At 43.5% G+C, this 16,330-nt stretch overlaps 1 protein-coding gene across 2 annotated transcripts in view; it reads right to left on the reverse strand.

The window, feature by feature from the left end:
* LOC118372772 (stromal interaction molecule 2-like) overlaps window positions 1–16,330 on the reverse strand; it is a 101,882-nt gene that overhangs the window by 6,521 nt on the left and 79,031 nt on the right. For both annotated transcript variants that reach the window (XM_052459312.1, XM_052459313.1), the window contains exons 5-10: window positions 12,802–12,917; window positions 12,259–12,436; window positions 11,851–12,028; window positions 5,864–6,025; window positions 600–700; window positions 1–113 (exon numbers count right to left, since the gene is read on the reverse strand). The exon at window positions 1–113 is cut by the window's left edge and continues 126 nt beyond it. In XM_052459312.1, coding sequence (XP_052315272.1) covers window positions 1–113; window positions 600–700; window positions 5,864–6,025; window positions 11,851–12,028; window positions 12,259–12,436; window positions 12,802–12,917 — 848 coding nt within the window. The remainder of the gene's footprint in view (window positions 114–599; window positions 701–5,863; window positions 6,026–11,850; window positions 12,029–12,258; window positions 12,437–12,801; window positions 12,918–16,330) is intronic.

Raw genomic sequence — 16,330 nt, forward strand, 5'->3', positions numbered from 1 at the left:
TCAGGCTGGGCAGCCCAGCGTTGTGCACCAGGGGGAAGCCGCACAGCTTCTCCATCTGCTGCCAGCGGTGGAGGCGCTCCCTCAGGCAGGCCGTCACCTCCGACAGGGACTTCCTGGAAACAATCAAATGTATTTAGAAAGCCATTTTTATACCAGTACTTATCACTATGTGCTTTCACAGCAAACCGGCCTAGACCTCAAAGAGCAAGTAGAAGCAGGGACGCGGTGGCGAATCTCCCTAGAAGGAAGAAACCTAGAGAGGAACCCAGCTCAGAGGGGAGGCCCATTCTCTTCTGGCAGTACTGGTCTTTATCCAGACACTTGGGCTTCTGTGTTTATATTTGAAGCAGATACCGCTAATGCATGGACAACAAGTTACTCTAATAGGTATTTATACCCGATAGGTAGAGTTTGACCTATGTGGGGAACCTGCTAGCCTCAGTCAGTAAGCAATAGACCTGGCATAAATCCCCAAGCTTTTCCACATCAGCCGTCTCACATCAATTCAGCTCAATGGACAAAGACATACAGATCAGGGTGACAATGCACCGCACCGTGACAGCAGAGTAAATGAATGGTGAGCACGCGTCTTCTCTTACTTGGCCTCCAGGATCTTGTGGTCCACCTCGTCCAGTGACGAGCTGTGAGCGACGTGAAGGGTCCCAAACACACTACTCCTCTTCCTCTTGATTTTCTCTGCCTGACACAAAGACATAAGACACCGTTGGGTTTTGAGAAGATGAAACATACTTATTCATGTCACTGAGGGAGAGAGGGTCATGTACAGTGCCGTGCGAAAGTATTCGGCCCCCTTGAACTTTGCGACCTTTTGCCACATTTCAGGCTTCAAACATAAAGATATAAAACTGTATTTTTTTGTGAAGAATCAACAACAAGTGGGACACAATCATGAAGTGGAACGACATTTATTGGATATTTCAAACTTTTTTAACAAATCAAAAACTGAAAAATTGGGCGTGCAAAATCATCAGCCCCCTTAAGTTAATACTTTGTAGCGCCACCTTTTGCTGCGATTACAGCTGTAAGTCGCTTGGGGTATGTCTCTATCAGTTTTGCACATCGAGAGACTGACATTTTTTCCCATTCCTCCTTGAAAACAGCTCGAGCTCAGTGAGGTTGGATGGAGAGCATTTGTGAACAGCAGTTTTCAGTTCTTTCCACAGATTCTCGATTGGATTCAGGTCTGGACTTTGACTTGGCCATTCTAACACCTGGATATGTTTATTTTTGAAACATTCCATTGTAGATTTTGCTTTATGTTTTGGATCATTGTCTTGTTGGAAGACAAATCTCCGTCCCAGTCTCAGGTCTTTTGCAGACTCCATCAGGTTTTCTTCCAGAATGGTCCTGTATTTGGCTCCATCCATCTTCCCATCAATTTTAACCATATTCCCTGTCCCTGCTGAAGAAAAGCAGGCCCAAACCATGATGCTGCCACCACCATGTTTGACAGTGGGGATGGTGTGTTCAGGGTGATGAGCTGTGTTGCTTTTACGCCAAACATAACGTTTTGCATTGTTGCCAAAAAGTTCAATTTTGGTTTCATCTGACCAGAGCACCTTCTTCCACATGTTTGGTGTGTCTCCCAGGTGGCTTATCTTTAAGAAATGGCTTTCTTCTTGCCACTCTTCCATAAAGGCCAGATTTGTCTTGACTGATTGTTGTCCTATGGACAGAGTCTCCCACCTCAGCTGTAGATCTCTGCAGTTCATCCAGAGTGATCAAGGGCCTCTTGGCTGCATCTCTAATCAGTCTTCTCCTTGTATGAGCTGAAAGTTTAGAGGGACGGCCAGGTCTTGGTAGATTTGCAGTGGTCTGATACTCCTTAATATTTCAATATTATCGCTTGCACAGTGCTCCTTGGGATGTTTAAAGCTTGGGAAATCTTTTTGTATCCAAATCCGGCTTTAAACTTCTTCACAACAGAATCTCGGACCTGCCTGGTGTGTTCCTTGTTCTTCATGATGCTCTCTGCGCTTTTAACGGACCTCTGAGACTATCACAGTGCATTTATACGGAGACTTGATTACACACAGGTGGATTGTATTTATCATCATTAGTCATTTAGGTCAACATTGGATCATTCAGAGATCCTCCCTGAACTTCTGGAGAGAGTTTGCTGCACTGAAAGTAAAGGGGCTGAATAATTTTGCATGCCCAATTTTTCAGTTTTTGATTTGATTTGTTAAAAAAGTTTGAAATATCCAATAAATGTTGTTCCACTTCATGATTGTGTCCCACTTGTTGTTGATTCTTCACAAAAAAATACAGTTTTATATCTTTATGTTTGAAGCCTGAAATGTGGCAAAAGGTCACAAAGTTCAAGGGGGCCGAATACTTTCGCAAGGCACTGTATAACCTTTACATCACTTCAGGTATCCTATTGAAATATTGAGTGCAGGGAAGTGATCACATATGGCAGGCATTGATAAAGGGGAGAAAGACATGGATTAGTGATGAAGGGGAATCAAGATCAGGTCAGGTTAAGGGAGAAATTAAAGTTTATGGCCCGTATCACTTTATGTCCTGCCTAGCAGTAAAGATACACTGTTTGTACAGATGGGTAGGAGGAGACTCAGCCTAGCAGTAAAGATACACTGTTTGTACAGATGTGTAGGAGGAGACTCAGCCTAGCAGTAAAGATACACTGTTTGTACAGATGTGTAGGAGGAGACTCAGCCTAGCAGTAAAGATACACTGTTTGTACAGATGTGTAGGAGGAGACTCAGCCTAGCAGTAAAGATACACTGTTTGTACAGATGTGTAGGAGGAGACTCAGCCTAGCAGTAAAGATACACTGTTTGTACAGATGGGTAGGAGGAGACTCAGCCTAGCAGTAAAGATACAATGTTTGTACAGATGTGTAGGAGGAGACTCAGCCTAGCAGTAAAGATACACTGTTTGTACAGATGTGTAGGAGGAGACTCAGCCTAGCAGTAAAGATACACTGTTTGTACAGATGTGTAGGAGGAGACTCAGCCTAGCAGTAAAGATACACTGTTTGTACAGATGTGTAGGAGGAGACTCAGCCTAGGAGAAAGAGTTAAATATCAGGGCTTGTACAGATGGGTAGGAGGAGACTCAGCCTAGGAGGAAGGGTTAAATATCAGGGCTTGTACAGATGGGTAGGAGGAGACTCAGCCTAGGAGGAAGGGTTAAATATCAATGTTTGTACAGATGGGTAGGAGGAGACTCAGCCTAGGAGGAAGGGTTAAATATCAATGTTTGTACAGATGGGTAGGAGGAGACTCAGCCTAGGAGGAAGGGTTAAATATCAGTGCTTGTGTGAAAATGTGTCTAATGCAGCTGTATTGATTCTCTGGGAAGAATAAACTTGGTGAAGCTTTCATGTCGGTTGAGTTTTCACTCTGAATGAGAACCTAACAACACTATATGGGGCGGCAGGGTAGCCTAGTGGTTAGAGCGTTGGACTAGTAACCGAAAGGTTGCAAGTTCAAATCCCCGAGCTGACAAGGTACAAATCTGTCGTTCTGCCCCTGAACAGGCAGTTAACCCACTGTTCCTAGACCATCATTGAAAATAAGAATTTGTTCTTAACTGACTTGTCTAGTTAAATAAAGATAAAAAATATGGCTGATCCCCACTATCATTCAATATTTCCATTCTCTGCTACAATGCATGTTTGTGCCTTATCTTGTCAAAAATTGTAGCAGCTGTTCATGAATACATTCCTACAGCGCCTTCAGAAAGTCTTCACACCCCTTGACTTTTTACACATTTTGTCACGTTACAGCCTGAATTTAAAATGGATTCAACTGAGATATTTGTCAAATGGCCAACATAGGGAAAGCCCCATAATGCCAAAGTGGAATGATGTTTTTAGACCTTTTTACAAATTCATTAAAAAAAAATAAAAAAAACTGAAATGTCTTGAGTCAATAAGTATTCAACCCCTTCGTTATGGCAAACCTAAATAAGTTCAGGTGTAAAAATGTTCTTAACAAGTCAAATAAGTTGCATGGACTCACTCTGTGTGCAATAAAAGTGTTTAACATGTTTTTTTGAATGATTACCTCATCTCTGTTCCCCACATATACAATTACAGTATCTGTAAGGTCCCTCAGACGAGCAGTGAACTTCAAACAGATTTAACCACAAAGACTAAGGAGGTTTTCCAAAGCCTCGCAAAGAAGGACACCTATTGGTAGATGAGTAAAACATTTAAAAAAGCAGACATTGAATATCCCTTTGAGCATGGTGAAGGTATTAACAACACTGGATGGTGTATTAATACACCCAGTCACTACAAGGTACAGGCGTCCTTCTTAACTCAGTTGCCGGAGAGGAAGGAAACCGCTCAGGGATTTCACCATGAGGCCAATGGTGACTTTAAAACAGTTAGAGTTTAATGGCTGTGATAGTAGAACACCGAGGATGGATCAACAACATTGTAGTTACTCCAGAATTCTAACCTAAATGACAGAGTGAAAAGATGGAAGCCTGTACAGAAAACAAATAGTCCAAAATATTGAATCAAAACTGCTAAAAATGTGGCAAAGAAATTAACTTTATATCCTGAATACAAAGTGCTATGTATTGGGGCAAATCCAACACAACACATCACTGAGTACCATTATTCATATTTTCAAGCATGGTGGTAGCTGCATCAAGTTATGTGTATGCTTGTCATCGGCAAGGTGTAGGGAGTTTTTCTAGGATAAAAATAAACAGAATGGAGCGAAGCACAGTCCTAGAGGAAAACCTGGATCAGTCTGCTTTCAGACAGAGACAAATTTACCTTCAAGCAGGATGATAACCTGAAACACCAGGCCAACTATACACTGGAGTTCCATACCAAGACAACATTGAATGTTCATGTGTGGCCCAGTTACGGTTTTGTCTTAAATCGGCTTGACTTGAAAATGACTGGCTAGCAATGATCAACAACCAACTCAACAGAGCTTGAATAATTTTTTACACATGTGCGCAAAGCTCTTCAAGAATTACCCAGAAAGACTCACAGCTGTCATCGCTGCCAAAGGTGATTCTAACATGTATTGACTCAGAAGTGTGAATACTTATGTAAATGAGATACTGTATTTCTGTATGTTTGCAAACATTTCTAAAAACATGTTTTTACTTTGTCATGGGGTATTGTGTGTTTAGATGGGTGAGATACAAAGTCAATGTAATCCATTTTTTAAATTCAGGCAGTAACACAACATAATGTGAAATAAGTAATGGGGTATGAATTCTTTCTGAAGGTACTGTACGTCTCTTGCCAAGACCACAATCTGTTGGCTAGAGCAGAAACAGACTGGTGTCCAGACTGATATACAATACAATTTACTACAGAGACTAGTTTTATCAATAAGTCCTCAAATTGGGACACATCTACTTTAATGAGAGCAACATATTGCTGTGTCTCCTGGTTTGTGCTATCACAGCGCCACATTTAATTGACTTCTGAAATTGCCTGATGAGTCAGTCTCGCTGCAAAGGCAAAAACAAAGGCAAAAACAAACAATGCAATTAAAAAGTAATTTAGCTGTGTCATTAAAAAAACTCATTAGGAAAAAAAAAACTAATTTTGTTTCTGTGTGTGTGTGTGTGTGTGTGTGTGTGTGTGTGTGTGTGTGTGTGTGTGTGTGCGTTTGCCTGTCCGTGTATCTGTGTGCGTGCTTGTGCGAGTAAGTTTTCAATTATACAAGGGCAACGCTTGTTCCAAATTGCACCTCAGAATTGAACACTCAACTAGTTTACAAATTCAGAACCCAGTGAGGTTTGAACCAAAATCCCCCTAAAGTCTGCTCCTTTCTTAGAAAAACTCTCTCAGAGGAAGTGATGTCTTAGCGATGTCATTTGTTCTCCAGGAAGTTACCTCTTCCTTAGCGACCGTGAGCTGTAGCTCCGCACTGTGTTTCTTGATGTTGTAGTATTGGACCTCCACCTCATGGGTGAGTTGTAGCCACATCTGTAGGGCGTCGGGCACCGACCACTCCGTCTGCATCTCCTTCTCTGCTCGCTTCAGGGCCATACGAACCTGGAGACAGGAGGGGGAGACACATTTAGGCGTCGCACGCGTATGAATTAAAACGGTATCAGGGGGCATAAAAGTGGGGGCAGTACTGTTACTGTACGTAAGGGGATGGTACTATGCAATGTGCAGGGGAACAATGTCAAATGCTTTACTGTGGAATACCAGTATACACAGAGGAATAGTATTCTGTGTGGTAAGCATATGCTCTGAATTCCACACTGCATTCATATGGTAATTGGGATTGCATTGTACTGTATGCGCCACTAGGGGGAAGTATTTCACGTGACACAGAGAGACGGGATTTGACTCAACACAGGGGACAGTATTTCACGTGACACAGAGAGACAGGATTTGACGCAACACAGGGGGACAGTATTTCACGTGACACAGAGAGACAGGATTTGACGCAACACAGGGGGACAGTATTTCACGTGACACAGAGAGACAGGATTTGACGCAACACAGGGGGACAGTATTTCACGTGACACAGAGAGACAGGATTTGACGCAACACAGGGGGACAGTATTTCACGTGACACAGAGAAACAGGATTTGACGCAACACAGGGGGACAGTATTTCACGTGACACAGAGAGACAGGATTTGACGCAACACAGGGGGACAGTATTTCACGTGACACAGAGAAACAGGATTTGACGCAACACAGGGGGACAGTATTTCACGTGACACAGAGAAACAGGATTTGACGCAACACAGGGGGACAGTATTTCACGTGACACAGAGAGACAGGATTTGACGCAACACAAGGGGACAGTATTTCACGTGACACAGAGAGACAGGATTTGACGCAACACAGGGGGACAGTATTTCACGTGACACAGGTGGACAGTATTCTGTTTGAGCGTTTCAAAGGGAGGGAATTTTACCCGGTGAGAGAATGTTTTTAGGATTTTTAGGTCACTTTCATAACATGTAAAAGATCAAATAGTAAAACAAGCTGTTTTAAATATGAAAAATAGATTGGCAAAGCTCTAAAACATGATCTTAAATATAAACATCAACTTAGTGAATAGCCTTGGTGTTTAATATGAGTGTTTCAGCATGATGTATACTTTATATTCTTTACACTTATTTGACTAATGTCTATATGTTTTTGTTGTCAATGTTTTGGGGCTAAACTGGGGGCAGAAGTAGTCTATAGTTGGAAGAGTAGCAGAGTTAATCGCTAATTATGTAATTAGGCAGGTTTTCATTGACAAAAGCAATATCTCAAAAGAAAAACACTGTGACGTGTGTAATGGAAACGACAGATAGAAGAAATGCTCTAAAGAACAATACATTTTTAAATTAAATGCTGTTCGGCAGGGATGGATTATTATTTTTGTCGAACTTTCTTTTTTTGCGACAAATTATGATGAAAAATACGATTCTTCAAATAAATTATTTTTTGCCAAATAATTTTGAAGGTACTCAGGGAACGTGATGTCATCGCGTAACTGACCAGAAATCCTCTCCATATTGTTGTGTCTGATAAAAAGGCTTTTCTAAAAGCTTTCTAAATGTTGATGAGATGCTTTTTTCATTAAATTAGGCTATTTTCTCTTTCACCAAACGGTCTATCCACTAAAACTTGTGGACAATATTGACACAGATTTTTACCAAAATGAATATTTTATATGAAAAAATAAGAAAAATCGGTTATTCAAATATACATTACCCACATACACACACTGAGTATCTCTCTCTCAGATTCCAACAACTGGTTTGGACATGTAAATACTGTAAATCTACCAAAGAAAGGTATGTTAATTGCTCACTTGAATATATTCAGTTTAAGGAACAAAATTCATGAAATATGCTGTCTAGTGCAGTCAAACAATATCCATGTATTGGCAATATGAGAGACTCACATGGACTCTTCTATTGAGGATGCTGAGATCTCTATACATGGAGACAATATGTTCAGGAGGGACAGAAATAGATATGGAGGTGGAGTTGCAGTTTACATCCAGAGTCATATTCCAGCAAAACAACGTCAGGACTTAATGTTGAATGGATTAGAGGCACTATGGGTACAGGTGCATTTTCCCACATTTGAAACCTATACTAGTTGGTTGCTGCTATAGGTCACCTAGTGCTGATGTGAAATATCTTGATGTAATTTGCGAAATGTTGGATAAGTTATCTGATGAAAATAGGGAATTTTTTTTTTTTTTTTGTGAGATATGAATAGTGATTTTTTGAATACAAACTGTCCAAATAGAAAGTCATTTCTGTTTCCAATTAATGTAACCTGACCTAAGTTATGACATCACCAACCAGAACGTTCACTGATAGGTCCGGTATCACATCATCTACTCGTATGTATCACATCTTTACCACCATGGCTGAACATTGTTCTAAAGCTGTATCAGTGACACTAGGTTGCAGTGATCATAACCTGGTTGCATTCACTAGGAAAACTAAAATACCAAAAGGCTGGCCCGACAGTGGGTTCAATCAGGACTCGTTTGTGGAAGCGATTAAGATATAAAGGAATATGAGAAGAAAAAAAACTATTGAGGGTTGGACGCAGCTTTATCATGGTCAGAACACACAGATCAGATTGTTATTAAGATGGGTAAGGGAACACATAGATCAGATTGTTATTAAGATGGGTAAGGGAACACATAGATCAGATTGTTATTAAGATGGGTAAGGGAACACAGATCAGATTGTTATTAAGATGGGTAAGGGAACACATTGATCAGGTAGTTATTAAGATGGGTAAGGGAACACATAGATCAGATTGTTATTAAGATGGGTAAGGGAACACATTGATCAGGTAGTTATTAAGATGGGTAAGGGAACACAGATCAGATTGTTATTAAGATGGGTAAGGGAACACATTGATCAGGTTGTTATTAAGATGGGTAAGGGAACACATAGATCAGATTGTTATTAAGATGGGTAAGGGAACACATTGATCAGATTGTTATTAAGATGGGTAAGGGAACACATAGATCAGATTGTTATTAAGATGGGTAAGGGAACACATAGATCAGATTGTTATTAAGATGGGTAAGGGAACACAGATCAGATTGTTATTAAGATGGGTAAGGGAACACATAGATCAGATTGTTATTAAGATGGGTAAGGGAACACATAGATCAGATTGTTATTAAGATGGGTAAGGGAACACATTGATCAGATTGTTATTAAGATGGGTAAGGGAACACATTGATCAGATTGTTATTAAGATGGGTAAGGGAACACAGATCAGATTGTTATTAAGATGGGTAAGGGAACACAGATCAGATTGTTATTAAGATGGGTAAGGGAACACATAGATCAGATTGTTATTAAGATGGGTAAGGGAACACAGATCAGATTGTTATTAAGATGGGTAAGGGAACATAGATCAGATTGTTATTAAGATGGGTAAGGGAACACATAGATCAGGTTGTTATTAAGATGGGTAAGGGAACACAGATCAGATTGTTATTAAGATGGGTAAGGGAACATAGATCAGATTGTTATTAAGATGGGTAAGGGAACACATAGATCAGATTGTTATTAAGATGGGTAAGGGAACACAGATCAGATTGTTATTAAGATGGGTAAGGGAACACAGATCAGATTGTTATTAAGATGGGTAAGGGAACATAGATCAGATTGTTATTAAGATGGGTAAGGGAACATAGATCAGATTGTTATTAAGATGGGTAAGGGAACACATAGATCAGATTGTTATTAAGATGGGTAAGGGAACATAGATCAGGTAGTTATTAAGATGGGTAAGGGAACATAGATCAGATTGTTATTAAGATGGGTAAGGGAACATAGATCAGATTGTTATTAAGATGGGTAAGGGAACATAGATCAGATTGTTATTAAGATGGGTAAGGGATATCACACTTAGAGTACTGTCCGGTTATATGGTCAATCCCTGGTCCTATCACACTTAGAGTACTGTCTGGTTATATGGTCAATCCCTGGTCCTATCACACTTAGAGTACTGTCCGGTTATATGGTCAATCCCTGGTCCTATCACACTTAGAGTACTGTCTGGTTATATGGTCAATCCCTGGTCCTATCACACTTAGAGTACTGTCTGGTTATATGGTCAATCCCTGGTCCTATCACACTTAGAGTACTGTCTGGTTATATGGTCAATCCCTGGTCCTATCACACTTAGAGTACTGTCTGGTTATATGGTCAATCCCTGGTCATATCACACTTAGAGTACTGTCTGGTTATATGGTCAATCCCTGGTCCTATCACACTTAGAGTACTGTCTGGTTATATGGTCAATCCCTGGTCCTATCACACTTAGAGTACTGTCTGGTTATATGGTCAATCCCTGGTCATATCACACTTAGAGTACTGTCTGGTTATATGGTCAATCCCTGGTCCTATCACACTTAGAGTACTGTCTGGTTATATGGTCAATCCCTGGTCCTATCACACTTAGAGTACTGTCTGGTTATATGGTCAATCCCTGGTCATATCACACTTATAGTACTGTCTGGTTATATGGTCAATCCCTGGTCCTATCACACTTAGAGTACTGTCTGGTTATATGGTCAATCCCTGGTCCTATCACACTTAGAGTACTGTCTGGTTATATGGTCAATCCCTGGTCCTATCACACTTAGAGTACTGTCTGGTTATATGGTCAATCCCTGGTCATATCACACTTAGAGTACTGTCTGGTTATATGGTCAATCCCTGGTCCTATCACACTTAGAGTACTGTCTGGTTAGATGGTCAATCCCTGGTCATATCACACTTAGAGTACTGTCTGGTTATATGGTCAATCCCTGGTCCTATCACACTTAGAGTACTGTCTGGTTATATGGTCAATCCCTGGTCCTATCACACTTAGAGTACTGTCTGGTTATATGGTCAATCCCTGGTCCTATCACACTTAGAGTACTGTCTGGTTAGATGGTCAATCCCTGGTCCTATCACACTTAGAGTACTGTCTGGTTAGATGGTCAATCCCTGGTCCTATCACACTTAGAGTACTGTCCGGTTATATGGTCAATCCCTGGTCCTATCACACTTAGAGTACTGTCTGGTTATATGGTCAATCCCTGGTCCTATCACACTTAGAGTACTGTCTGGTTAGATGGTCAATCCCTGGTCCTATCACACTTAGAGTACTGTCTGGTTAGATGGTCAATCCCTGGTCCTATCACACTTAGAGTACTGTCTGGTTATATGGTCAATCCCTGGTTCTATCACACTTAGAGTACTGTCTGGTTATATGGTCAATCCAGTTGTGATGTTTATGGGACATATTGTAGTGCCAACAGAAGAAGCTCTTTAAAGGTAAGGCATGAGTTATATCGTTATTTCTGAGTTTTGTGTCGCGCCTGGCGGGTTGAAATATGATTGTCATGTGTTTGTTTGATGGGGTGCTGTCCTCAGATAATAGCATGGTTTGCTTTTGCCATAAAGCCTTTTTGAAACAGTGGCTGGATTAACAAGAAGTTAAGCTTTCATTTGGTGTATTGCACTTGTGAATGTATGAAAGTTAAATATTTCTATTTCACGCTCTGCATTTTCACCGGATGTTGTCAAATCGATCCCGCTAACGGGATTTGATCCCTAAGAAGTTGAAATGTGTTTCCTGTCAGGTATTTTACTGATCTGTATTGTCTACTTTTGAATGTTTGTGAAGTCTTGAATGTGGTTGTTTGTCATGTCTTGTTAATTATGGCGTTAGCTAATGAGGATCCTAATAAAAACTACAATATTAAATTACCGGTTTCCAAAAATGACCTGTTAGTTACCAAAATTAGTAAACATTCTGGTAACTTTGGTAAATGACTGGTAGTTTTGCAACCTTAAGGACATGCGACACACTCTCAATGGTTCCTACCTGCACCAGCTCCTCCTCTGCGTATTTGAGGCGGCTGAGCTCACACTCGGCCCCCTGGCGGAGTTCGCGGAGGCGGTACGACTCCTTCTTGGCCCCGCTGATCTCGTCTCTCATCTTCTGCTCCAGGTTCTGCTTCTCCACCGCCACTGTGCGGTTCTCCTCCTGGGCCTTCTCCAACCTGGGGAGAGCCATGAAAACCTGACAAAGTCATCTTCACCATACAAAAACAACCAACTTCACCACCAGAACCCTGGGCCCAGTCCAATGCCTAAGATGTTACACAAAGAGATCGACATCATTTAACAAGGTGGCCAGGTGTTCTAGTGAGGTCAGAACAATACCTGTAACATCTATATACAGTATACACACCCTTTATAAAACCTTAATGAAAACTACTAGGTTACGTACCGTCCCTGTAGGTCCATGAGGCTCTGCTCAGCACTCTGCAGGCTCTCCAAGTCCTTCATCATCTGACCCATGTGGACCCGGGAAGACTTGTTCTGGATATAAGCGAACCAGCAGCCCCCCACCCCGATCACTATAGATACCATCAACACAAAGTCCTTCAACCAGTTGTGTTGCGGACCTGGGGGAGAGAGGGGTGGAATGGAACGGTGTTTATTGGCGGCCCACGCACGGCTCAGTTGGTAGAGCATGACCCTTGCAATGCCATGATAGCGGGTTCGATTCCCGGGACCACCCATACGTTAAAAAGCATTAAGGACGTATTGACCTTACAGGAAAGCTGTACAATAGTATACATGGTATCTTTGGATTGATGGTTTGGTAAAAAGGTTCTGGTGAATGTAGAGATGGGGGGGGTGGGGACAGAGTCATATTGTTGATCATTTCCTTGATGGAAGAAGACATATGATGAGTAAACATGGTTCTGTTTTTACCCAGACACCCCCGCAGTGGCACCAAACCCACACGTATGTATAGTATACTTACGTGAGGGAGGGCCGAAGAGCACAGCATCTAGTGCTTTGAGATTGAGTTTCTGTTTGTGTCGCTGGTCTAATATCTTCAGCTGACCCGACATAAACGACGGTTCGTTCGCCGCCAATCTGAAACAGAGAGAGAAAACGTGTTGAGAACGAGAATAGAACGCTGATCAACCAACTACAGTATGTGATACATGACCAAGTAAGACAAGGTCTGTCTTGAACAGTGTGTGTGTCAGTGTGTGTGCGTCAGTGTGTGTGCGTCAGTGTGTGTGTGTGTGTGTGTGTCTGTGTGTGTGTGTGGTGTGTGTGTGTGTGTGTGTGTGTGTGTGTGTGTGTGTGTGTGTGTGTCAGTGTGAGCGTCAGTGTGTGCGTCAGTGTGTGTGTCAGTGTGTGTGTCAGTGTGTGTGTGTGTGCGTCAGTGTGTGCGTCAGTGTGTGTGCGTCAGTGTGTGTGTCAGTGTGTGCGTCAGTGTGTGCGTGTGCGTCAGTGTGTGTGACAGTGTGTGTAACAGTGTGTGTGTCAGTGTGTGTGTGTGTGTGTCAGTGTGTGTGTGTGTGTGTGTGTGTCAGTGTGTGTGTCAGTGTGTGTGTCAGTGTGTGTGTGTCAGTGTGTGTGTGTGTGTGTGTCAGTGTGTGTGTGTGTGTGTCAGTGTGTGTGTGTGTGTGTGTGTGTCAGTGTGTGTGTGTGTGTGTCAGTGTGTGTGTCAGTGTGTGCGTCAGTGTGTGCGTCAGTGTGTACGTGTGTGTGACAGTGTGTGTCAGTGTGTGTGTGTGTGCGTCAGTGTGTGTGTCAGTGTGTGCGTTAGTGTGTCAGTGTGTGCGTCAGTGTGTGTGTGTCAGTGTGTGCGTCAGTGTGTGCGTGTCAGTGTGTGTGTCAGTGTGTGTGTGTCAGTGTGTGCGTGTGTGCAGTGTGTGCGTGTCAGTGTGTGTGTGTGTGTGTGTGTGTCAGTGTGTGTGTCAGTGTGTGTGTCAGTGTGTGTCAATGTGTGTGTCAGTGTGTGTCAGTGTGTGTGTCAGTGTGAGTGTGTGTGTGTGTGTCAGTGTGAATGTGTGTGTGTGTGTCAGTGTGTGTGTCAGTGTGTGTGTCAGTGTGTGTGCGTCAGTGTGTGCGTCAGTGTGTGTGTCAGTGTGTGCGTGTGTGTGTGTCAGTGTGTGTGTCAGCGTCAGTGTGTGTGCGTCAGTGTGTGTGCGTCAGTGTGTGTGCGTCAGTGTGTGCGTCTGTGTGTGTGTGCCAGTGTGTGTGTCAGTGTGTTTGTGTGTGTGTGTGTCAGTGTGAGTGTGTGTGTGTGTGTGTGTGTGTCAGTGTGTGTGTGTGTGTGTGTGTGTGTGTGTGTGTCAGTGTGTGTGTGTGTGTGTGTGTGCGTCAGTGTGTGTAAGTGTGTGTGTCTGTGTCAGTGTGTGTGTCAGTGTGTGTGTCAGCTTCAGTGTGTGTGTGTGTCAGTGTGTGTGTCAGTGTGTGTGTCAGTGTGTGTGTCAGCGTCAGTGTGTGTGTCAGTGTCAGTGTGTGTGCAGTCAGTGTGTGCGTCTGTGTGTGCGTCTGTGTGAATGTGTGTGTGTGTCAGCGTCAGTGTGTGTGCGTCAGTGTGTGTGCGTCAGTGTGTGTGTCAGTGTGTGTGTCAGTGTGTGTGTGTGTCAGTGTGTGTGTGTCAGTGTGTGTGTGTCAGTGTGAGTGTGTGTGTGTGTCAGTGTGTGTGTCAGTGTGTGTGCGTCAGTGTGTGTGTCAGTGTGTGTGTGTGCGTCAGTGTGTGCGTGTGTGTCAGTGTGTGTGACAGTGTGTGTGACAGTGTGTGTGTCAGTGTGTGTGTCAGTGCGTCAGTGTGTGTGTGTGTGTGCGTCAGTGTGTGTGTCAGTGTGTGTGTCAGTGTGTGTGTGTCAGTGTGTGTGTGTCAGTGTGTGTGTGTGTGTCAGTGTGTGTGTGTGTCAGTGTGTGTGTGTGTGTGTGTGTGTGTCAGTGTGTGCGTGTGTGTGCGTCAGTGTGTACGTCAGTGTGTGTGTCAGTGTGTGCGTAGTGTCAGTGTGTGCGTCAGTGTGTGTGTCAGTGTGTGCGTCAGTGTGTGCGTGTCAGTGTGTGCGTCAGTGTGTGTGTGTCAGTGTGTGCGTGTCAGTGTGTGTGTGTGTGTGTGTCAGTGTGTGTGTCAGTGTGTGTCAATGTGTGTGTCAGTGTGTGTCAGTGTGTGTGTCAGTGTGAGTGTGTGTGTGTGTCAGTGTGAGTGTGTGTGTGCGTCAGTGTGTGCGTCAGTGTGTGCGTCAGTGTGTGCGTCAGTGTGTGTGTCAGTGTGTGTGTCAGCGTCAGTGTGTGTGTGTCAGTGTGTGTGTGTCAGTGTGTGTGTCAGTGTGTGTCTGTGTGTGTGTGCCAGTGTGTGTGTCAGTGTGTGTGTGTGTGTGTGTGTGTGTCAGTGTGTGTGTCAGTGTGTGTGTGTGTGTGTGTCAGTGTGTGTGTGTGTGTGTGTGTGTGTGTGTGTGTGTGTGTGTGTGTGTGTGTGTGTGTCAGTGTGTGCGTAAGTGTGTGTGTGTGTGTCAGTGTGTGTGTCAGTGTGTGTGTCAGCGTCAGTGTGTGTGTGTGTGTCAGTGTGTGTGTCAGTGTGTGTGTCAGTCAGTGTGTGTGTCAGTGTCAGTGTGTGTGCGTCAGTGTGTGCGTCTGTGTGTGCGTCTGTGTGAATGTGTGTGTGTCAGCGTCAGTGTGTGTGCGTCAGTGTGTGTGCGTCAGTGTGTGTGTCAGTGTGTGTGTGTGTGTGTGTCAGTGTGTGTGTGTGTCAGTGTGTGTGTGTCAGTGTGAGTGTGTGTGTGTCAGTGTGTGTGTCAGTGTGTGTGTCAGTGTGTGTGTCAGTGTGTGTGTCAGTGTGAGTGTGTGTGTGTGTCAGTGTGTGCGTCAGTGTGTGTGTCAGTGTGTGCGTCAGTGTGTGCGTGTGCATCAGTGTGTGCGTCAGTGTGTGCGTGTGCGTCAGTGTGTGTGTCAGTGTGTGTGTCAGCGTCAGTGTGTGTGTGTGCGTCAGTGTGTGTGTGTCATTGTGTGTGTGTCAGTGTGTGTGTCAGTGTGTGTGTCAGCGTCAGTGTGTGTGTGTGTGTCAGTGTGTGTGTCAGTGTGTGTGTCAGTGTGTGTGTCAGCGTCAATGTGTGTGTGTGTCAGTGTGTGTGTCAGCGTCAGTGTGTGTGTCAGTGTGTGTGTCAGTGTGTGTGTCAGTGTGTGTGTGTCAGTGTGTGTGTCAGTGTGTGTGTCAGTGTCAGTGTGTGTGTGTGTGTGTCAGTGTGTGTGTGTGTCAGTGTGTGTGTCAGTGTGTCTGAACATGTCGGTGTGTGTGTCAGTGTGTGTGTCAGTGTGTGTGTGTGTGTGTGTGTGTGTGTCAGTGTGTGTGTCAGTGTGTGTGTCAGTGTGTGTGTCAGTGTGTGTGTCAGTGTGAGTGTGTGTGTGTGTCAGTGTGTGTGTCAGTGTGTGTGTCAGTGTGTGCGTCAGTGTGTGCGTGTGCATCAGTGTGTGTGTCAGTGTGTGCGTGTGCGTCAGTGTGTGTGTGTCAGTGTGTGCGTCAGTGTGTGTGT

This window comes from Oncorhynchus keta, chromosome 13 (assembly GCF_023373465.1).
Source record: "Oncorhynchus keta strain PuntledgeMale-10-30-2019 chromosome 13, Oket_V2, whole genome shotgun sequence".
Lineage (NCBI taxonomy): Eukaryota > Metazoa > Chordata > Actinopteri > Salmoniformes > Salmonidae > Oncorhynchus > Oncorhynchus keta.